Source organism: Coptis chinensis, chromosome 9, assembly GCF_015680905.1.
Source record: "Coptis chinensis isolate HL-2020 chromosome 9, ASM1568090v1, whole genome shotgun sequence".
Classification (NCBI taxonomy): domain Eukaryota; kingdom Viridiplantae; phylum Streptophyta; class Magnoliopsida; order Ranunculales; family Ranunculaceae; genus Coptis; species Coptis chinensis.
The window spans coordinates 80,770,502-80,794,320 of record NC_141464.1 but is presented as its reverse complement, the minus strand read 5'-3'; the positions used below and the strand labels follow the sequence as shown (position 1 = coordinate 80,794,320).

Sequence of the window (23,819 nt, the reverse complement as noted above, 5' to 3'; positions counted from 1 at the left end):
ACTACGGTTGAGTTAGCTTTTGACTATATAGTTAAGTTAGTTAAAAGTCAAAAGTATCGAGATTTGTGTTGACTATTTCGGATTTGATTGTGACCGTTGATTGGATTTGGAATGACGAGATTGGCTTACGTGGTTGTGACGTAGTCATTTCGTATTGGGCTTGGGTTTGAGATCCACATATCAAAAAGATGTAATGTGTGTGTCTTAGGGCCCATATGTTTCCTTGTCTATAAAAATGTTTTGTATAACATGGCTTGACACTGATTATCATAAAATTGACTATACATACAAGTTTTTTTACCTGTAGAATCCAAGAGTTGGACAATAATATCTCCAGTATAATTGTGTCCATCACTAGCTAGATCACAATTCTGTTTCAGTCACTTTTCTTTATAAATCAGTTAAAGATGAAGTACACAATTACTTGTACTCGAAACACTTTTAAATTTTAATGTTACTCTCATATGTTTTTCATTTCTATATGCTGGATACATTTTGACTTGGCCATAATGTGCCTTTAAACTTTTAGCTACTTTTAAATAATCTCAGTTTAGACTTTAGACCAACCAATTACCATTTACCAGTGGCAGAAATTTGGCTCAGGCTTCTCATCACTATATTCAGATTTTAGTTAATACTTAATACACAACTAAAAGAAGTTCTGCTATGACTGGGAATGCATTCGGTTAATAAAGTACAAATAAAAATCATCAGATCATAAATACAAAAAGAATAATTTAAGTTATCCCCAAGAATTACTATTTAATTAGAAAAATTGTGACAGGAATAAACACTGTCAAAGAATGAGAAATGTACAAGGCCTGGAAAAAACTGTGGAATGAAAATTTCGGCTCAGGTGGATGCTGCCCTCTGATTCTTCCCAGCAAGAATCATTGAGATCTGTAGACCTCTACTGAATGCTTGGTTGAAGAGCAAGCGAGTTTGAAACTCTGATACAAAGGGGAACCATGACAGTATGACTATAGGCATGAAGATTAGGAGCCCCATCACATACTCATAGGCTCGTGCTAGTTCTTTTATCGATTCCCAGAATCCTATATACTTCAGCAAGGATCTGCATGCTTGCCCAATCTTTAAGAGAAGAAAAAAGAAAAAGAATCAATACTGATGAACGAGTTTGAAGTGTAAACAAGAATGATGGAAAAATAACTTTGCAAACACAGAACTGGACATTCTACTACTTGAACCATTTGTCATGTTCCACATAATTTTAAAAATATAGGATTGCATGGACCAGCCATTTCGAAACCTAAATAGTGAATACCATTTACGTCCCTATCTTAGAATTAATTAGGTGAAGAATATCACTTACGAGAATAAAGGCCCACCCTGTGGGCATGAAACAAAGTATCGCTGCAAACACGTCTGAGATAGTGAGGCCACAAACTACAAATAAGACGGTCATGACAGATATGAAGCCTAGAAATAGAAGTCCTTTGAGGATTCTAAACATTAGCTGGAAGTCGGTGCCAAATCTTCGTCTACCCATTGAAACCATCTGAATGGAAAGAGAGAAAATAATTCCATGGCATCAGACTTAAGTGGGAGGAACCAACATTTTAGAAGCAAAAAACTAAGTAATGGTTGTAAATACATATATCTTTACACCAGTAGTATGACAAAAGGGATAGATAGGGTTGGCTGTGTGATTCCCTGCACGTAAGCGCATATATAAGACAAAGGCCAACTCTAACCAGAACATTTTCCAAAGGAAATGCAACAAAGGCACAACAGTGTCTCTGTTTCTGACTTATATGATGAGTCAGACATGCTGATTTCTAGATACACAAATTCAATTATTTTGACATGTTCTGACTCGTGCTCCAACACGATAACTGACACATTAAGTCCTTGAAAGTGGATGCCCTCTTAAGTTTTAATATAGTCCACAGTTCATGTTTAATTGTGGATACCCATTTAACATAGTACACAGTTCACGGTTGTGAATGTCATTACCTTAAGAACCAGCAGCACAGTTGCCATGACAAGCCAAGAAAGTCCATAAACCTGAAAAATAAACAGTAAAATGTGATGAGGTCCAGTAAAATATTATACATATGATTTAGAGTAGCATAACTGATGAAACGCAACCATACCAGTATACTTTTGACATGGTGGGCTATGTTAAGGTGGTACACAATCCCGTATTGATAGATCAAGAAAGCGACAGGCCAGGATAATTTCTAGCACACGACCCTGATATCTGTATATTTGAGGTGTTCCTGTTCTGAATCCCACCAGGACTCCCAACTTCTATCAGGTTGGATACCAATACCACCGATGTTACCCATCCACCTTTTCCAATCTGTCCAGTCGTCCACAGTCTTTTGCCACTCAAAGCCGGAAGGATTAAAAACAAAAGGGGCAAACAACCAGGAAGCAACCAAGAACCACATGGAGAATGTGACAAATAAGTACAGATTTGAACTGCGGTAAGCGTTTCCATAAACTTGGTACACAATTAATAGAATCATGAGTTCCAATCCCTTGACGAAATGACTCCGTGAGTAAAGCCTATAATTATCAGCGAACTTTGCATGAAACACAACAAATCCTCGACCAGTTGCTCTGTATTTTGAACCTCCATGCAATATTGTCCTACCAAAATAATGTGCTTTTGTGCCAAGCTGGAACGTGAAGAACACAGAGGCCAGTTGCAGCTGCATGATTATAAATTCACCCAAGGCAGTACGGAACCCTCTTTCTAGTCCAATTTCCATAACCATGGGAAGGACCAGTAATAAGCCCAGCTGAAAGACTGACTGGGTAGCCAGAGCCGCTTCAAGAGCCTTGCTATCGCGAACACTTGGATCCTCGAGAACAGCCCTTTCTAGACCACTCAGAACCAAATATAGACGCCCATATAGGAATACATACACAGTAAGCACCGTAACCTGAAACATAGTAGATGCTGAAATAAAGCTTACAACAAAATTTTCTCAAAAATGTTAAAGCATGACTGCATGAGGAATGTTTCCACGTAGAAGGCGTAGCATTCCAGAATACCAGAGAAACATTACAATTACCCTACTAATACAGACTTCTAAGTATCAGATCTAATCATCTTCTAAATATTCTAATTATGAAATAAAAAAAATACTGTAGTCTTAAGAAGAAAGTGTATTCGGCGTGTACCATGCTACTAAAGTAGAAACCAACTGTGGTAAAGTAGAATGATAACATTCTATAGAAGTCAAAGCGGCGCCCCAAGCGATAAACATCACGGCTAAGTGTCTGCTCTCCATTACCATTTGCTACCTTCGCTTCGAACTGTGAAATTTGATTCATTCCCACATCTCGTCCCTTTCCCACTTGCATATACTCATGATGAGTTACATATCCCCCACGCAGTGTTGAATTAAACCCTGTAAAGTTTCCACTATTAATCGTCTGATTTTTAATGGTAATCAATACTAGTTTAGAGAAACCTTAACCTACCTGAAAATATATCTTCACTTAAATTAATAATTTTTGAAGCTTTGCTAATGCCTCCCCTTGTTATGTGAAAGATTCTGTCAAAGACATCAGGATGTCCATAATGAAATCGGACTCTGCAAGATAGAAGTAAACAATAATCAGGGAATCACATATGGAGATCCTACATAGGAAAATCAATTTTACAGGCTCTTTAAGAAACTAATGTTATTCAAACTCTGAAGCTTGACAGAAACACAAAAAGGTCTTCCTGCGGGAGCTTACCACTTTAGGAAGTAAATATTACACCTAATATTACTAAAAATGGAAAGTCAAACTTTTACATCTATAAATTTGAAGTAATCTGGTAACACGAAAATAATAACTCTCCACTGCGTGAAACTTATCTACCAACTATAAAAAGCTAGAACTTAGCACCAACAATATAGTATATGTTACATAGAAATAATCAGTCCCTACATATCCTGGAAAAAAATAATGATAAATATACCTAAGAGGACTGGCTAATATCCGCTGGCCAATAGTAACGAAACTCGTTTCCTGATTAGACATGAACCAAGCAAGTGATGAAACACTGTTGAAAGAACCAAAATGGACTATATCAGCAAATAGATAATATTAAGGATTGAAAGATATACTGATTCACAGTTTTACACTCAATTAGTTACAATACAAACTCAAAACTCTTGAAACCACTAAATGATGCTGCAATTATGTTAAAACTAGCCTTCCAGTAAAAATATGCTCTCGCAGACCCAAGATGGTGGGTTTCCGATCACCACGATGAGATTTCAGAAGCTCCTCCAAAACGTTCCTCATTTTAAAAGCTTCTTCAATGTAATTATCCTGAAAATAGAGTATAGGACAAATGGACAATTAATAACACAGATACATAAATATGTTGACTAATTGAGGAATGAAATAGAATAATGCCTGATTCATGTCTATGGTCTGAAGTGCTTCCCCACGAGTGAATACAATGGCATGATTTTGATTTTCAGGTTTCCCTTCACCAATATCTGTTGGACGACCAGGGAGCTTGATACGGTAGACTTCCTGAAATTCAAAACCAATCCATCACAGTGAAATACACACATACCAAACAAATCTTGATATATGCCTAATACTTCAGAGTTCAAACGAACAAATCTTTTAAATAAGCCAAATACTTCTCAAACTAAATCTTGATATAAGCCAAATATTTCTCAAGTAACTTGCATTGACGGTTTTCCGAGTGCCATACCTCGTCGAACTTATCTCCTCCTTTAACAAGAACAGAGTAGTATAACTTTTCAGATTTCCCACCAACAGTCTCTTCTCTCTCATCTATGTAAGCGACACGAAGTGATGGATACCTGTCCAATTTCGAGGAAAGAGAAAGTGGAATGATCTTGAGTCAAACAACAGGATTGCACCTAATCTCTGGTTACATTATGTTACCTAGAAATACATAAATTTTATGCACATTAATTAACAATTATGTAGCATACATTAACATGAGACTGAGAATGTTTTGGTAACAACTCTGATCTCTTTTTAGTTAGATTTCTTCTGGGCACCATAGACCTGACAGGAAACAACGTAGGTGAACTTCATATCAGCCACGGCTTGAGAACGGATTGCAAAAGGCATTTCTTCCCGATGATTTATATCAACTGGGACGGTGGCCACGGTGGCCACGGTAGCCACCAAAAATTTCTAGAGAAAGGAGAAGAAGAATACTCTTTGGTTAATCCATTGTTAAAAGTACAAAGAAAGGTAAACTTTTTCTACTCAATTAAGTCATACAGAAGAATATATGTTAAATTTATTCGACTTCAAGTTAGAGACACATATATGTAAGAGCTAGCAGATAAATCTGTGGGAATGGTGGCGTACCAGGATCTTCAGCCATATCTAGGAAACATTGAAGCTCTAGTGCCTGCCTATAATACATCATCCTCCGCACTGAAACAGAGAAAAACTACGGTAAGATGATGTATACAATAAGTAACATATTGTACAGATATTGTTAGAGAAAAGAGCTGAAAGTGCTTTGTAAAGCCAAACCTGTTCTAAAAAGTGTCTGCCCCCTGTAAGATACCCACTGACGAACTAAATCCACCTGTTCTTTAGGGTCATTATCATCTTTTGTACGTTCTATAAAATTGCTCCACTCATCTAATTTTTTTATGGTAGAGAACAAACAATTTATACCGATTACAGAAAAAAGAAGGAAAAGGATAAATCAAGTTTGGGCGTCAATACGTACCAGGATATATCTTCTGAAGGTAAAACAAAGTTGATATTCCATCCTCATTTTCCAAGTTAAGTTCTTCCTCTGAGTAGAGAACATCTTCTTTGTAGTATGGAGTCAAAACACTAAAAATAGAACAAGGAGAGGGGAGGAAAAAGGAGAAAAAAGGAAAGAAAAAAAGATTTACATCACTTGATGGTAGATTGGTAATCAATGTTTTTATGACATAGAACCACAGTCCAGAGATTATGTTTGGAAACTATTTCTCTACACATGGACTTGTTCAAAAGTATACAAGGTAGTCATCAATGACCTGCTCTCCCATAAGACAAATGCGAAGTTATTTTGAAGTTCAAAAAATAAAAAGGAGAATAGTGATGGGTCTTACTTTGAGACCTAACTTTTACTGTCTCTCTTTCTACATGGTATCAGAAAAAAACAGGAAGAGAGAAGTAAGGAGATCAAACCCTAGTCACCACCCAGCCGCCCCCCCTTCCTTCTTCCCCGCCCGGGGGCGACGATATTGCGCCTGACCTGTGCCAGTGAACTCATTTCTTGTGCTGCCTCCTACTGTTTTTTCCGGTAGGTTTCGGCGTTTATCACAGTTTTCCGGTAGGTTTCGGCGTTTATCACATTTTTTCCGGCGGGTTTCGGCGATTATAACTTTTTTTCTCACATCAAGGTACTATTCTTTGCACTATATCCCTTATCATGACGGATAACGACTCTAAAGGTACGGATGATGTCTCCTTGTTGAATAATTTCTCTTCTGCCCGAAGAAAATTACTTAGCTCTTCTTAATGGGCGGAATTTCCACTCTTGGGCTCGTTACGTTTTCGCTTATTTTTGGGGGCCAAAGGGAAGATGGATTGGCTTGTTCCCAACAAGATGATTTGTCCAATTAATATACCAAAATAGTTGGTCCATGACCAATGTATGATTCTAAGTTGGTTGTTCAACTCTATGGAGCCCGATGTCTATGAGATGTTTACCTTTTTATGAGATGTTGATGGTTTGTGGGCTGCTCTCTCCGAAATGTATGCTACTACGAACAATGAGGTTGAATTTATGAGCTCTACCGTGAGTTGGGTGCGAAATTTTACAGGGGCTCTTTCTATCTTAGCTTACTTTGGGTACTTGAAGAAGCGGGAGGAGCTTTCACTTACACTTCCCTATCCAATATTTTGGTATGACACCTACTATTATGGGCGCTCTTGTAAGTGAGGAGAAAACAGAGAGTTCATCAGTTCCTTATTGGTCTTCACTCTGATTTTGAAGCCATTCGCACTCAAGTTCTCAATACTGCACCTCTTCCATCTCTTGGTGAGGCGTATGCCATTATTGAGAAACATGAGCGTCGTGTTCGGATTACTTCTTCTCCAGTGGTTTCTGATGCACCGTCTTCTGCTGATCAGATGGCGTTTGTTGCTACTACTCGACCCCAGGGGTCTTCTGTTGGCTTTCGTTCTACTGTTCCATCCGGGAACACTCGTGGACGCTTTTGCGATCATTGCAAGGGCAGTGGCCACCTTATTGATAGTTGCTATCAGTTGCATCCAGAGCTTCGCCCCAAGAAGGGGCTTAGGAGGCAACAAAATTGCAGCTATTGGCGATATTTCGGTAGTCATCATTCGGGGGGTTTCGAGGATTCCGGGACTTTTACCCAAAACGATTGATCGGCTTATGCATGCTATGTCAACGTGGGGGACATCTAGTACTTCCGCCATGATCGCCGCCACAGTACAACTTTGCGTTCCATATTCGTTCCCGCCTCCATCCGGTTGGGTCCTTGATTAAAGGGCAAATGATCATACGACCGTGAGTCTAGATTATTGTCGATAGCACACCCTTTTCACATCATGTCCGCCATGGATGGCTCATACACCACTATTACCCGTAAAGGTGGTTCGATTATCCCCCGCTATCTCTTTAAAGTCGGTCTTACAACTTTCGTTATTAGTCGTATAAAGATTATCAATTCATTGTTTTCTTACCCCATTCTTGTTATCTTTCGAAGCGAAGCAGATTTTTGGCGGGGGCTATGAGCATCGCGGGACTATACTACTTTGGAGATCCCCCTTGTCCCACGACTTTCCACGATAGTTTGCATGCTAGTGTGTTTGCTGCATGTCGGGGCCGTTATTTGTTTTCTCACTGAAGTCTTTTGAAAAGTTGGCATGCTTCGGTTGGGCCATGTCAACTTCAAGTATCTATGTAACGAATTAATAAAAGCATGCAAAAATACTCTTTTTCATTGTGATACTTGTTCTTTGTCTAAACATGTGCGTAATTCTTATATTCCTCGCCTTTCTAGATCTCCTTGTATGTTTGATGTGATTCATACGGATGTTTGGGGCCCTTTCTTTGACTACCCTCTCGGCCATAGGTACTACGTGACCTTTATAGATGACCATACTTTCGGTGTACTTGGATCTATTTGCCAAGAAAAATCGGAAGTTCTCCCTATTTCGTTTCTCCAACTCATTAAAACTTCGGTTCAATATCGTGGTTCGCGGACTTCGGTCCGATAATGCGAAGGAGTATGTTTTCAACGAATTTGTCGCCCGCCTTAACAAAGGGGTATCCTTCAAAGAATCGACTGTCCTTATACACCGAAGCAAAATGGTGTTGTTGGCGAACGAAAAAAATCGAGTCTTATGGATGTAGTTCGGTGTTTGTTGCAAGGTATGCATGTTCCTCGATCCCATCGGCATTATCGCGGTTCTTACCGTTTCTACCGAAACCGCGACAAAGAGTTCTTAATGGTAAAGGCCCCTCCGCAAGTTGTATACCCTACCGTGTTACGTTTCCCATTATTCCCCGGGTGTTTGGTCGTGTTTGCTATGTTCATGATAAAAGGCTCACGCGAACCAAATTGGATGATAAATCCATTGATTGTGTCTTTTCTAGGGTATTCCCCTATGTCGAGGGTATCGTTGTTAAAGTCGTCGCCTCTATCATACCTTGGATGTCACATTTGTCGAAAGCATAGTGCATATTTTGGTCCTTATACATGGCAGGGAATTTTCTCTCCTTGCAGGAGGCGTCTTCCATTTGTTTATCCTATTCCGTCTTTAATACTCTCCTTTGGTGGTCCCTCCTACTAAACCTTTACAGGTGTATATATTGCCGTCGCTTCTCCTCATGCTCATGCTCATGCTCATGCTCGCCCACTACTTTCGGGTAACATTCCTTCACCTTCTAGTGATCTACCCATCGTGGATTGCTCCTATGTTGACTCCCTATGATTGCTATCTGTTGATTCTCCGTTGTTGAGCCCCTCGATTTCCTTCCGGGACCGGGCATCCCCCGGACAAATACGGTTTTTCCCACTAACCATCCTATTCGCATAGCTTTGTCTCTTATCGGGGTGTATCGCTTCCTATCGGACATATCGACCGGTTTCCCTATTCGGATACCGCGATCGTTTTTCGAGGCTCTGTCGGATCCGAAATTATATGCAGGTCGAGAACCCTCGAGCGTAATCGGACTTTGGGAAATGGTTGCTTTACCTTACTGTTGGATGCAAATGGGTTTTCTGATGAAGTACTTGGCGGATGGTACGGTTGAACGATATAAGGCCCGTTTGGTTGCTAAAACTGGGCGTGACTTTAGTGCGACCTTTGCTCCCAGAAGTTAAAATCTGCTCGACTTCTTATTTCGGTCGCCTCTTATGATTGGCCTCTTCATCGGTTGGATGTGAAGAATGCCTTCCTTCACGCGGAGATCCGGCCGAGACGATTTACATGGATCCCCCACCGGGCTTTCGTGGTGAGGGGAGTATCTTAGAAAGTTTGTCGACTCCGTGAAGTCCTTATATGGGCTTAAGCGATCACCACGAGCCTGGTTCAAGAGGATTCAAACAGGTTGTGCTCTGATATGGATTTACGTGTGCCCTTTCGGACCATACATTGTTTGTTGTTAGCGGAAAACGACTTATCCGCTTGTATATGTGGACGACATTATTATTCCGAGGAGGCGATGCATCGGGCATTGTACAAATTAAGGGGGAAGTCTTTTGAGGTTAAAACTTGGGTCCCATGACGTTACTTTCTTGGCATTGAGATTGTTCGTAAGGAATCTCTTTATCTCAACGAAAAGTATGTTTAGATCTTCGACGATCAGGGGATCTTTGGGTTGTCGACCAGTTTCTACTCCTATGGTGCCTAACAGCCGGTTAGTTGCAGTCGATGGACCATTATTGTCAGATCCATCAGCTTATCAGCGCCTTGTTGGACGCCTTATTTATCTAGTTAATACTAGACCGGACATTGCCTATCTGTGAGAGCAGAGTTAGTCAGTTCATGCATGCTCCACGTCAATCTCATATGGATGCAGTGGAGCATATTCTGAAGTACCTAAAGTCTTGCCCTGGCTTAGGTCTCTTCTATGCAGCCGGTTCACAGGGTCCCTTAGAATGCTACACTGATTCTGATTATGGAGGTTCTATTGACAGTCGTTCCACTACCAGAAGCTTATTGCTTTTCGTGGGAATCACCTTAAAATCTGTTGTCTCCGGATCATCAAGAAGTCAGTATCGTGCCTCCGGCTTTGGGCACTTGTGAGATTATGTGGTTCGCGATCTATTTTGGGAGAGCTTGGTTTTGCATCACGGATCATCCAATTTCACCGCGGACAATCAAGCCGCCATCCATTTAACTTCGATTCACCCTACATGAGCGGATAAGAAACATAGAGATTGATGTGCATTTTCTGCGGGGAGAAAGTTCATCTTTGGGATTGTCTCCGTCCTTTGTTAGGACTAAATAATGTGATTGTCGATAATTTTTCTTCCATTGGCAAAGCCGGGTCTATTGGATGCACCGGCTTGAGGGGAGTATTGTAATATTAGTCCTATTGGGCCTATACTTGGGCCCAACCTATGTACACTGTAACTCTGTTATTATAAATAGAAGATGGGTCTTACTTTGAGACCTAACTTTTACTGTCTCTCTTTCTACAAATAGAAAGACAGATAGTTTCATTTCTGTGTCCTAAGTGATTAAAAATTTCATTTGTACCTTTTAATAAGTAGATTTAATAAGTTTAATGGTGATAGTACATCATATCATGTGTCCAACTACAAACTAATCAACCAAACCCAAACCCAAAACCCAAACCTTATAAATGTCCATAAAGAACCTGTTATCAAATCTACTTTATCCAATCTGACTATTATACTCTCAACTCCAGATTCCATTTTCGTTGTTGATGAAATTTAAAAAAGAAAAAAGAAAAAGAAAGCATTTATGTGAAAATGTTATTATTTGGTGGTCAATCCCGCCTCCCGGAAAATATAGCATGACTCTAGAGACAATTGATAAATAAGCATTAAAGAAAAACAAAATTCATTACACTAATGTAGCATCAGAATTGTTGGATTTAGTCTCATAGAACCTAACCTGAAAGATAGCATGTTACGAACTTTTGGAGCACTTGGCATATTCATAAACAAAGAGTTCGCAAAGAAAGTAATCCGACGACGAGCTTCCAAATTCATAGGAACATTTATTGCAGACTCTTTTACAGTCAAAAGCAAATAAAGTCTTTTTACCTGCATGAAAATTAATCCCAAAGGAGGATAAAAAAATCTTAGCAAACGGAAGAGTATGCAAAAGAGTTTGAACTATCCCATGAATATAATATAACCTTCTCCATCCAGGATCTATTGTGTGTAAGGTCAAGGTTTAGCTTTCGAAACTTCTCTTCTTTTTTCTCGGTCTGATTTTCCTGCTTGTGCTGGTGAGATTTTTCCAAGATTCTACATACAAAAGTACACCATATAGAGGTTATGAAAGTTCACAGTGTTAAGAATTAAGGATTACCACAACATTAACTTACATGTGCCCATTGGTCATGACATCCTGAGTTATAATCTCCATAATATCCTGAAGGACATTGATAATTTGCGCCTTGTAATTCTCAATATCATCATGATCGCTTTTCTGTCAACAATAGCTCTTAAGTACATATAACTGACAATCATTAAGTTCAAGGCTTGTCCCATCAGGCAATGCCAAGCTAAGATATAAGTACAATTTTGAGCCAAGAATATTACCAATAGGTTTAGAAGTTTCTCCAACTTATTGTTGAGCTGAGGCAACTCACTCATCCGGAAATCACGCAAAAATCTTCCCTCATCGATGCTAGCATCTACTTCATGACATATTTGCCTAACAATCCTAGAAATTGGAGCAAAAAGAAGTTATACAACAGAGATAATAAACCAAGACCTTGCCCTCATCACTGAAAGTGTGCAGTTTTGAGTACGCTTAGCAGCGTCAAAATATACTGAACACAGTACTTTTTTTGTCGCTAATCTACTGAACACAGTACTAAGAAGACAAAACTTTACTTACAATTTATCTCCACTGTCATCCAGAAGGCCATACAGTATGTCCCTTAATGTTTCATAGCATTCCATCACTGCCGAATTCATGTAATCGTCATTCTTAATCTTTTTAAATAAGTAAGCGTCCTCTCTTCCCTTAATATCTTTTGCCATATCTAGTGCGATGGGTATCTAATAATGAAGACAAAATGCGCCATAGGAAGTGAAAAAATCAAAGCCTGGTCAAAGACATCAAATAATTGGATATGAGAGAGAGAGAGAGAGAGAGAGAGAGATGTACCTTACTCGCAAGTAAAAAAGGAGGCCATTGGACAACCGATACATCACTTGAAGAATATGGTACAAGCAACAAGTCCTTCTCCCTAAACAAAAGAAAAGAATTAAGAGAAAGCTGACAGTATCACGAAATCATTATATATTGTCTTTAATCAAGAACCACTCCCAACCTATCATTGATCAAATCCTCTGTTCGCAGGCAGTTGATAAATTCATTCCAGACCTGGGAAAATTTGGCAATGTTCTTCCTTTGCCATGTGTCATCCTATTGTGATAGAGTATAACGGTCATCAAAATAACATAATGTTAGCATCCAACTATAATATCAACTAGAAAATATTGTATATCTGTTGTGTCATGTTGTGTGTGTAGAAATTGCTTGTGCCTATTGCAAGCAACAAGCTAGACTCAACATCCCATTGGTAATTTTGTTCCATTCACTGTATTTCTCAATCTTTCTGTACATTTCGCCCTTTCTTCTGCTGTTGTTTCTACACATACCTCTCTTAGACAAGTTCATCCTGTTCTGATTAGAAACTGACCATCAATAAGGCAATGAGTTATGTCATCAACTTGGGATCTACGTCATCAAATTCCACACTTGGGAAGATGATTGTGGGACGTCAATGAGTACAGCCCATTAAGTATGATAATGATGGGTTTATCTAATGCCTGAAGACATGCTAAGTCGCAAAAAGTAATCACCATACGTCTGGCACGGAGTATTCTTAACACTTTCTGTTCAATGACAAGACTTGAGTTTGCTTCCGTGTTGTTTGTTATGATTGAACTTTTATCTATTGAACATAGATGATGTCTTCCAACATGGTGAATTACAGGAAAAGTTTATTTGGAGTAGCCGTCATGGAATGTTACAATCGGCCGCTTTTTCGTGAGAATCGACTCCATGGTGAGGAGATCATCTCCAAAATGAAGCTCTAAAGTCATCTTTTATGAGCACATAGAGATCAGAGGATGGTTTCCAAACAAGGTTGCCCATATATAGAAATCAAATGTGCCTAAACTTTCAAAAACTGGGATCACACAAAAATGAAATGACTTGTAATTGGGTTAGTGTTGCAAGAATATATTTTCAGTATTACCTTGTGCCTCCTTTTAGATTCCTCTTTTGAAGACGGTACAAGATGTTCACTGAACGCTATAGGCACAGCCTCAAATCTGGATCTCAACATCCCAAGTGTGCGTATCTAAGGGCAGAAAACAACATTATCACAAACAGAAAAGATTATACCCCTTCACCACTTCATTTGTTTGTCAAGAATTACAAATTAAAATTTGTTATAGCGATAGGAAAAAAAAGAGAGAAGCCTTCAGTTAAGTAGATATCGAGTGCTAAATATATAGATTCATCATGTACCAATACTAATGATCTTGTGACTTCCTTATCCTATGTCGTCAAACAGAAACTCACTAACCTCACCCAAGTGGTTGAAGGCTCCATGAACGCCACCACATATTGTGGAAAAGATAGCATACCATATCTGTGTATCCATGAAATAGACCTGGGTGCCAACAGAGAAACTTAAAAACAACATTAACAGATCAATATTTCATTCCACATATAATATTAAGGACGGCTTACCAAGACAATTGGAGCCCATATAGCAATGACAACGCCGATATTGTGTGTTACTGCATTAGTATAAGCTTTTTTTTATTAGTACAGGAATATTCCAGTCAACGGAAACTCGAAAAGCAACAGATGGTCCTGATATGCAGAAAGGGAAAAAAATGTACCATTGGGAAAAAACTCATGCCACTCATAGTTAGTGATCGGGAGGCCCATGATCAACTTTGTTGGTTCAATCAAAGGATATATCTACTTGCAAAGAGTTAAACAGTTAAGCGTAAAAAATAATGAATGTCATTCATATATCTGTTAAACGATATTTTAATCAGAATAAAACTTTTAAATAGGTTTCCTACTAAAATATCCGAGCTATACCTAAACTTAGGTTTAAATGGACTTCTTTGAGAGCAAGGAACAATGACCGCTCAATTTTCCCCATTTCCAGTTCCAATGGCCCATAATCAAATAATAACCTATTCTAGCTATGCTAAGTGTTCTACTTTGTAGTGACTGATTCCATGAACCACTAGATTAGTCCATATTCTTTATACTAAAAGTTATTATCTTTCTTTGATGACTAAAATAATAATTACAGTCATTTGAATTAGTCATTAAAAAGATGCAAGGAGAAAAAATCACCTCGACATAGTAGCTGAATGACAGCTTACTTATTAGCAACAAGATCCAGAATAGAGTATACCTGAGCATATCAAAACATCCTATTAATGAGGGCTATCACAGCCTAATATTCGTAAGATGAAAAATAAAACCTGAAGCTTTCTTACTTGAGAAGTGAGAACATATCCTCGTGCATTCCTCTTCCCACATATAATTTAGGCTGTGCAAACAGTAACAGCAAGATCTTAAATTTCACTGACTTAATAGTTCCAGATAATCTATCAGATCAGATAAATCAATTCATCCACCTCACACCTGTGCAAAGTATTTTGTGGAAATACATCTATGATTTATCTAATGGTTTTGTTGCATGAAGGTCTTGAATCTTAGATCATTCGTGTAAAGTATTGGATTAGCACAACTTACAAAAAAAAAAATCATTGGGTTGAATGAAAACCCAAACCAAGCTAATACCATTGACTAAGCCCTCTATGCAGTCGCATTGAGAAATGTAAGACCAAGAAGAGGCTGGCCAACAACTGAGGCAAAGGAGCTTAAGTTGAGTCCGGAAACATTTCTAAGACTAGACAAGTCTTCATATTTCTATGGCCTATGCCATGATAGTTGATTGAGCAGAAGCTATTTGGTGTTCTTCATTAACATCTTCTCGATATATCGTGAAACACAATCTCATGCAGAAACTCACTTACCATGCCATTGTGGGGGGTTGTGAGAAAAGATGCAGAGGGGGAATGTGAGAAAAGATGCAATCATGAGAACTAAAAAACAAACTTTAGAGTCTTCTAATAAGTTTTTAATTGATTTCTATTTGGATTGGTTTACCAAATTTAGTTAGTTTTGATCTATTTAAATCATCTGTAGTTCTTTTTAAACATCTAGCAAAAACCAAATTTAATTTTCCTTATATTTTTTATTAGCTTAACTACATATGAATCTAAGATTCATCTCTCACAAGGATCTTGGTGCATAAAACAATAGGCAAGAAACAATGCTATTATGAAAAATAAAAAGAAATCACAACGATCACCATGCGCACCAAAAAGAAAAAGAAACCACCACTCATCAAGAGTAAAGATATGCAAGACATGCTTACCTGCGCCCACCACAAAAGAAACACAACAATTCGCCAATTAGATCGCTCCATGTGTCTACGCAGAGGTGGAAGGACGAACAGTATCGCAGCCAGTACATTGGGCATCAAATAAAGTGCAATAGCATAACTATAAAATGACTGATTACGCCAATCAATCCAATCATTGAAGTATTTGACTATTCCTGTAGGATTCTGCACAGAACTGGTATAACCTATAGGTAGGACAACAGCCCATGCAGCTGCAACTGCAAACTTGAGGAGGTACCGAAGAATTTGAGTATATCTCAAACTCCCCCAAGCTTTGATACTGAGAATTAGGTCTAAAGTAGCTGCACAATAAGCAAAAAAAATCATAAGTAGGAATAAAAACAAACAACCAAGTGTTGGTCGTGTTGAGATGTTTTGTCCCACATGAGATATGTTAAGCCACGCATAAAAGTATATATGTCTTGGGGTCTCTCCAATTATCACCAATTGGTTTTAAGTTGGATGCCTATCTTCAATATGGTATAAGAGTGGGATATTGTATTTGGCCCAAAAGGCCTTGTTGTTTACTCCACGTAACCCAAGTATGTTTGGTCACGTGTTAGGCTCATGTAATGGCACACGCTGGTCGAGAAGAGGGAGGCTTTGCTCATGCACGAAGGAAGCTTCAAAGCAACAAGCGGACGTGAAAACAACAAGCGTAGGCTGCTGAGAAACGTGAGGGGGCGTGTTGAGATGTTTAGTCCCACATGAGATATGTTAAGCCGCGCATAAAAGTATATAAGTCTTGGGGCCTCTCCACTAATCACCAATGGGTTTTAAGTTGGATCACTTGGATGCCCACCTTTAATAGGTCGCATAGCAATTATGCAGAGGTAATCCCAGGACTGAATTGGTAATTTGAACTACAAACTAAGGCAGGTCAGTGGAGCAATAATCCAAATTGAGATGCAAGTCCTTGGACTGGTTATTATCATACTAATTAATAGCTACATAGTGTGCAAGAAGTGTAACATGGCCCTACAAATAAATTATACGTATGGTACATTGCATAGTTACTACTACAAATATCAGAAACATACTTATAAACAATGAATTACCTTGCAAAAAATTGAGTATAGCCCAAGTTATGAATATACTCATAACACTTTTAAAGACGTCTTCATCAAATAAAGCTGCAAGAGATCCTGAAGGACTCCATGCAATGATGATCATAGCCTGAAAACGAACCCAAGTTACATTGCAGTTGTCTTCCACACACTTGGAAATGTATTTATCAGGTTCATCTTAATTTCTTTGCCTAACCTGTAAAGCTAAAATGAAAAATATCCACATCCGATCAAAACTCCTGAAAAGATGCCAAAACGTGCGGACTTCAACAAAATTTGTCTTAGGCTTCCTCTTTCCAGCTGGAACTTGGCTAAGATGCTGCAGTAAAATTTATTATAGTATTAGAACGATCCCTTGTGGAAGAACTGTATTATGCGTACAACTACAGGCATATCATTCAAATTAGGAGAAAGAAGTTAATTTTCGTGGAATACTCTGGATACCTCAGCAAGTATGTTTCACAGGTTATGAGTAACATTGTATTCTCCCACTCATCATTGCCAAGGGAGGAGGATCTAAACTTTTCACTAAGACCAAATAACATGCTACATGTTGTAACCCAAAGTTTTGTTTAATTTTATTTTTGTCCATCTAATTTTTTGTTATAATAAATCTCAATTTCTGCACCTCTGTTGGAGGTGAATTTCTAAGTTGTCCAAAGAAGAATGATTTGTGGTTGCTAGATCCCAAGGTGAGGCTGTATACCCAGTCATGAAGACTGAGTGAAGGAACAACAAAGTTTGAGATCCCTTCTTCGACAGATCCACATTGGCGTCACCTACTCACCCACAGATCTTGTAAAGTAGTGTAGTGACTGGAATAAGCAGTGCTTAAAATTGTGTCACAAGACAAATGAAACATGTTGAAGTGGACGGACACTTCATGTGCCTTTGACTAGGGAAGATCTATGCAATCCATTCATTAAAGATTAAGATAGGTCTGTTGATTTCAACACAACAGGATTTGGAAAAATGTGTTTGCACACAATTTTTGGCAAACTAATTTTCAACTTTAGAAATCACAACCAACTGGTAATTTCAACCAGAAGAACTTGTGCTTAATTTTCCGAAATGGCCCCATATAGTGTTGGAGGTTCCACATTTCGGGATAATTATTTTAAAAGAGGGTAATATGCTTATTTATACTATATAGACCAAAACCAACTGGTTTTTTCCTCAGAAATACTTTGATCGAATGACATATCTAATTCATCATATTATGTATATAAGTACATATTCACATTTGAAAATATTGAAGCAACACACAGTACCAAGCCAAAGATGGAACCAAAATTTTCTGCAAAATATCATAATAGGCATTAAAATTATATAATAAACCTCATCTTTCTGACGTATATCATCCGAGTGCACAAAAAAATCTGCTTCAGGTTTCATCGGCCATCCCAACTTAAAGCATTTATCAGACCTGAAAAGTGTAAAGGTGACCATATCTGTTACCACATAAAGCCATTTCATTCTTTTATTCTTTGATAGGTGGTGAAACAGGTTTCAAACTTAGGTCTGTCGTAACTACTCCAAAATAACGTGACCAAAATGACAATGGAAACATTACCAGAAATATTCGTTCAGATCATCATAATTTCTCCACTTTGAATGACTAGCAGTGCCTCCTTTGTTTCTTCGAGTTTCCTTTTTCACGCAAGAAAGCCTGCTTTAGCTATTGGATTGTGGCTGCCGTTTTGCTCAACAAACCAATATTGGGACATAAAATAGGTATGAACTGGTTGAAGATTGTTCACCTTACGCAAGACCTGATAAATAGGTCTTATAACTTCTCGCAGAAATGATTCTTCACCGTGATGTGCTGGCTGGAATGTTCCTCCACTAACAGAATGCACATTGCTGTATAAAATTCCATGAAGCTCATTTGCCATCTGATTAAAAGGAAAAGAGAAACAGTTGATACGATCCAGGGTCATAACGAAATCAACAATGTAAGGGTTAGCGTGAAACTTTGCTGAAGCTATTCACCTGGGGGGGGGGTATCTATAGTTATTGAAGAATAAAAGAAAGAGAGGAACATACATTGTGGAAGATATAGCAAAGACATTCAGGCATGAATCTTATATTTGAGGCTTCACCCCAGATAAGAAGATAAAGTGCAATATAAAGAAGCTCCAACTGCTGGCGGTCAGCATTACCTGGGAACCTACAAAGATCCCATTATTAATGACATCCTCTCTTTCTTAAACTTAATTTAGAAACTTTAATTATTTAATTTCTTCGCCACAGTGAAGCTGTTGGTACTGTTTACAGCAATTTGACTTACTTGAGATTTGATTTGCAATGCAAATATGCACACCATGAACGATAATTCTTGAAGATTTTATCCGTCAGATGAATCACAGTGTGACTGTCCAGCTGAAGCAATAAGTTACACCAATCTTATATCTTATATTAGATGCAAATAGGAACTGTTAAACGAATGAACTGAAAGATTAAGATCTACCAGCGGAACAGAGAAAATGTACCTGCTCATAGGCTTCATGTGCTTTATTCCTTATTCCAACATTTGCAAGTAGCAATATTAAGTGCTCCCTCTGGTTCGCTACATTTCCTTTCTTCATCCAGACATTTCAAGACAGCACACAGAGAAAATGAAGTAAGTTTGAGCAAACAAAATGATATTAAAAAAAAAGATAAATTTTGGTGATCCGAGATAGAGGAGTGAACACTACTATCCACCTTACTCACGAACAAAAACATGCAACCTATAGGTAGAATATTTCCAGTGGACCTTATGCCAAAACCTCAGAAGATTATCAGTAAACGGTTTCATGGGTGACTAGGTCTAGTCGTCTAATGCTTTGGAAAATCTATGCCAGACTATCTAATCTAACAAACTGTGGCTGCGAGGGTAAAACCCGACAACTCATGATAACACCATGAGTTCGCCTGAATTAGCTATCTCACTTAGAAATTCAAAATATGTCAGCATTATTTATTCATCAAAACATGTACGCAAGATCCTGAACCAGGACACTACCTATTATAGATTCAGGACATGATTTAATAGATATGGTGTCATATAAACACCCATCTAACTTCTTCACAGTCCCTACTCGCTAGTTCCTTTCCTTTCTTGTAACATTTTTTATTCTTCTCATTTTCAATAATGAATCAATTACCTTTAACAAAAAATAAAAATAAAAATGTACGCAAGTTCCTGAGATGGGAGATCCCCTCCCCAAACAGAAGCACATGCACCCGCAAGGCTCCACTACTATCATGTCAACATCTTTCAAGTCTAATATTAGCAAATATAATGTTTTATACAACAGAAAGCTTACAAATATAACAAAATATATTAATAAGTTAATAACAAAAGAGCAAACTAAAGAAGTTACAGACCACAGCAGAAAATTACAAGGATAGTGAATATATGTTACCGCTTACCTGAAAGCCAAAAGTTAACCAGAGCCAATCAAGCAAATCATTAACAGGTTTGCTCCCTTCCTCAGGCCTTGAACTGCTATCTTGACCATTATTTGTTGACTGGACCATTGGCTTTGGAAGGTTATTCACTTTACGTAGAGCATTAAGAGCAGCTTTAATCTAGAATTCCAGTGAAAATAAAATGAAGCAAAGTGGTTTCAAACTAGAACATTAAACGTAATACATAAAAAGTTTATGTGGAGCTATATGTATTATATACATCTAACCTCAGGAAGTTCCATTATTGCCGGTGGAGTTCCTAATGCATCCAAGGGAAGAATATTATAGGGTGTATAATGCTCCTTTTTCTTCTCAACTTCTCGTGCATACCGGTTCACCTGAAAATTGCAGCATCAATTAATCGTCAACTACAAGGAATTCCTACTCTCAGAAAACCAGTCAATGCACTGAAAGAATGTAGACTGATAATAGCATTCCACAAATCAAACCTCCTCTTCGACTCTCCCATCGGGTACTACAGTTTTGAGCACATCATATAATACCGATGCCATCTGATAGAGCTTAGCCATCTCTTCACTACACGTTGCACAAATAAAAGTATATAAATATAAGAAAACAAAAGGGGGGGCGGGGGTCTCATCATATAAAACTTTCGTTACAACTTTCAACAACAGTTAAAAGTAAAATGAAATGATAATCTGAGCAAGGCATTGGTTCAAAGCAAGACTAACGGTTTTCTTTTATGTGTGTCATCCCTGATTCTTGATTCATAGAAAATCTGATAAAATTTCTGGATTTCTCTCGGATCATTTTTCGCAAGCTTAGGATGTGTTTCCACTTCTTCCTGGCAGCAAGGAAACACAATGATGACATACTATAAGCTAAAAATGTTACACAATAAAATGAAAAAAAAATGAGTACATAGTTTCCTGAATAAAAGGGTAAAGTAAGCTCAGAACTTGTGTATCCAGAGTTTCCAATCTTTTTCTGACAACAAGTATAGTATTTTAACAAATAATGGTCTTGAACTGACGAACCTTTTCTAGTTTATGTAAGAGATAGGTCTTGAACTGACGAACACCGCGTCCAGATGATGTAGGATCCAGTTTATGAGCCTTCTCAAACGCATGAAATCGACCTATTTGAACACAGGTAGAAAGTGTGTAAGTGTTTCAAGTAAGTATGCTAATAAAAACTTCAAAAAAATAAAATATCTTTTTTTCCACTTCCATAATAGGTTTAAATTTATTAAGAAAGAAATGTCAAATATCAGATTTTAACTATTAAGATGGCTTATAACATGTAAATAGGGGAATTTCAAACACTCCATTTTTCTTACAGAATAATAGTGCTGACCTTAAATTCCACAATTCAACGAGTTCTAAGAAAATTCCCTAAAACACATCGAATATAAGAGTTCCTCTAATACAAAAGTTCAGAATCAGTAAGTTGACAGAAAGTGCAAATGTGTCACCAAAGGAGAAATCTATTCAGGAGGCATATGTTGGAATTAAAAGCCACAGTTATGTAGTCTATCAACTGTCATCCTACTGTCTATGCTCATAAGCTTAATTAAATCTAACAGAACTGAACTGCTAAAACCAAACATAGTTTGCACTTTGCACCAATTAGGAATTCCAAATGCAAATGTGGTTAAATCATCAATGACCTCCAACTCAAAGTATAATGACATTATCTCTTAACACCAATGATACACACACACCTCGCTATGTTTCACCCTAGGCAATATTCATTTTACTTCTATCTAAGTCAATTGCATTTAACTAAAACAAAGTGTAAATACAAAAAAGAATGAAACTTTCTTACATAAATAAGCAACCCTGGGGTTCTCAGCCTCGATTTCATTAGCAACACGAAGAATGGGTGCAATTTCAGCTAGAGAAGAAGGAACAAGCTCACTATCAACAGGTTCTTTATCAGGGGCATCAAGCATAGTAGGCATTCTAGTCATCCTCCTAGAAAGTACCCTAGGAAGACCAGCATCACCACCTCTAGCAGTACCACTTGTACTGGCCATTTCTGGCTTAGAAACAGTTGTTTGGCTTCTTTGTTGTTGTTGTTGTTGTTGTTTGAGTTGAAAATGGAAGAAAGAATGAGAAAAGAGGACATGTTTAAAGAAGTGAAGTGTGCGTGATTTGATGCTTTGTTTGAATGGTGGGGTTTAGTGGGGCTTTCGGTTTTCTCTTGAAACAAGTAAGGAATGAGGAAGTAAGAGAAATGAGGTATCTGCTTTATTTTACTTTTAAATACTGTTGGCAACAGAAAAGATGACATAGAGAAGTGGGAAAAGAAAATGGGAGGGAAAGGTTTTGAGGGGCTAGCTATCTAACAAAAAATAATGCTTTTTTTTTTTTTTGTTTGTTTCTTTGATGTTTAACTTTACTTTTAAGATTAGCTTTGCTTTTAAGATTGTGATTTTAGTAGTAGTGCTTATTAGTGATGTTGTTTCTTTTTCTTTGTTTATTAATGTTAAATTTCAGAGTTCTGGTATGTGAGTTACTAGAGATTTTGACATTGGTGGTTTGTCTTCTGCCCCAGAATTTATGCTAATTTGAGATTTTATGCTCACTAATATTAGGAGCCATTGAAAACCTAGATCCTAATTTAATATGGTCAGGACGCGGATTTTGACCTAAAAAAATAAAAAATAAATCAAAATAATATTAAAAAACTCAATTTTTTCATTTTTTGTTTTTGTTAAGACTTATAACATGTTTTTAAAGTTTGATTAGGAAATATTAAACTTAATTTTGTGGCTATTTATCTTTAATAGTTTTGAATTTATGAATGTTGATACATTTAATTTAGTTTTTAATGTTTAATTTATATAAAATAAAAATAAATATTAATTAATTTGCGTCCTTTTTCACGGCGTCAATTACGTCAACTTTTTTTGAGATATAACCGAATTCAAAATTGCTTGGCGTCGGTGTCGCATCCGTGTCAATTGCAACATAGTGTGCAGCTTATACAATGTCTTGCACAAGTTATATAGTGTCATATATAAGCATAAATTGAAAAGTTAATAAGTGTAAATAAAAAAAGTTGTTCAAGACACTGTATAAGTTGTTCACGACACATTATAAGCTGATCAAGACACGAGTCCATAAGCGGACTTTAAGAGCGGGGCCGTATATATATATTATGTGTGTGTGCGATCTTGGTCATACCCAGGAAAATAATGTGCATACCCCAACTTAAAAAATAAACAAATAAATGTCTCTTTCTTTCCCTCTTGTTTTTTTATAGTTCTCTTCTCTATTTTATTTTGTTTTTTAAAATAACAATCCTAAGTAATGAAGGAGAAAAAAATCAACCAATTTGATTCTCGGATAATAAATTAAAGCTAAAACATAAAACATAGGGTTCTCTTATATAATAAAGTATAGCAAATTCTAATTACCATATATCATAAATTAATGATTTTGAGTTTTCAAGAAATTAAACATTTAGATTAAAAGCCTTTAGACGACTCTCACATAAGTCTAATTTAACATGCGATTTCTAAATTTCAAGTTTAAAGTTTCAAACCCATTAACATGCTTTATCTAAATAAATTGGTTCACAAAAAAAAAATAGTAATAAAACAAATTATATTGATTATGATTTCAACTGGGTTATCATATGTGACCACAATGTTTGAG

General features: G+C 37.4%; 1 protein-coding gene across 1 annotated transcript; it reads right to left on the bottom strand.

The window, feature by feature from the left end:
• Positions 1–669: 669 nt before the first annotated feature.
• LOC147478567 (callose synthase 7-like) lies at positions 670–22,417 on the bottom strand. The gene is given in 44 exon segments (XM_086584650.1): positions 670–1,092; positions 1,334–1,519; positions 1,978–2,028; positions 2,118–2,915; positions 3,157–3,386; positions 3,460–3,572; positions 3,947–4,030; positions 4,184–4,302; positions 4,390–4,512; positions 4,700–4,811; positions 4,947–4,995; positions 4,998–5,133; positions 5,135–5,154; positions 5,335–5,403; positions 5,506–5,616; positions 5,708–5,817; positions 11,095–11,246; positions 11,342–11,453; positions 11,534–11,637; positions 11,751–11,874; positions 12,052–12,215; positions 12,325–12,406; positions 12,491–12,585; positions 13,424–13,528; positions 13,757–13,843; positions 13,924–13,973; positions 14,079–14,160; positions 14,551–14,611; positions 14,697–14,749; positions 15,644–15,972; positions 16,729–16,846; positions 16,934–17,056; positions 18,076–18,163; positions 18,311–18,387; positions 18,498–18,632; positions 18,784–18,907; positions 19,028–19,119; positions 19,230–19,319; positions 20,155–20,313; positions 20,421–20,531; positions 20,643–20,730; positions 20,886–20,998; positions 21,192–21,292; positions 21,982–22,417. Coding segments are annotated over 44 exon segments (5,781 nt in total). The 5' UTR covers positions 22,193–22,417; the 3' UTR covers positions 670–852.
• Between the last annotated feature and the right edge of the window lie 1,402 nt (positions 22,418–23,819).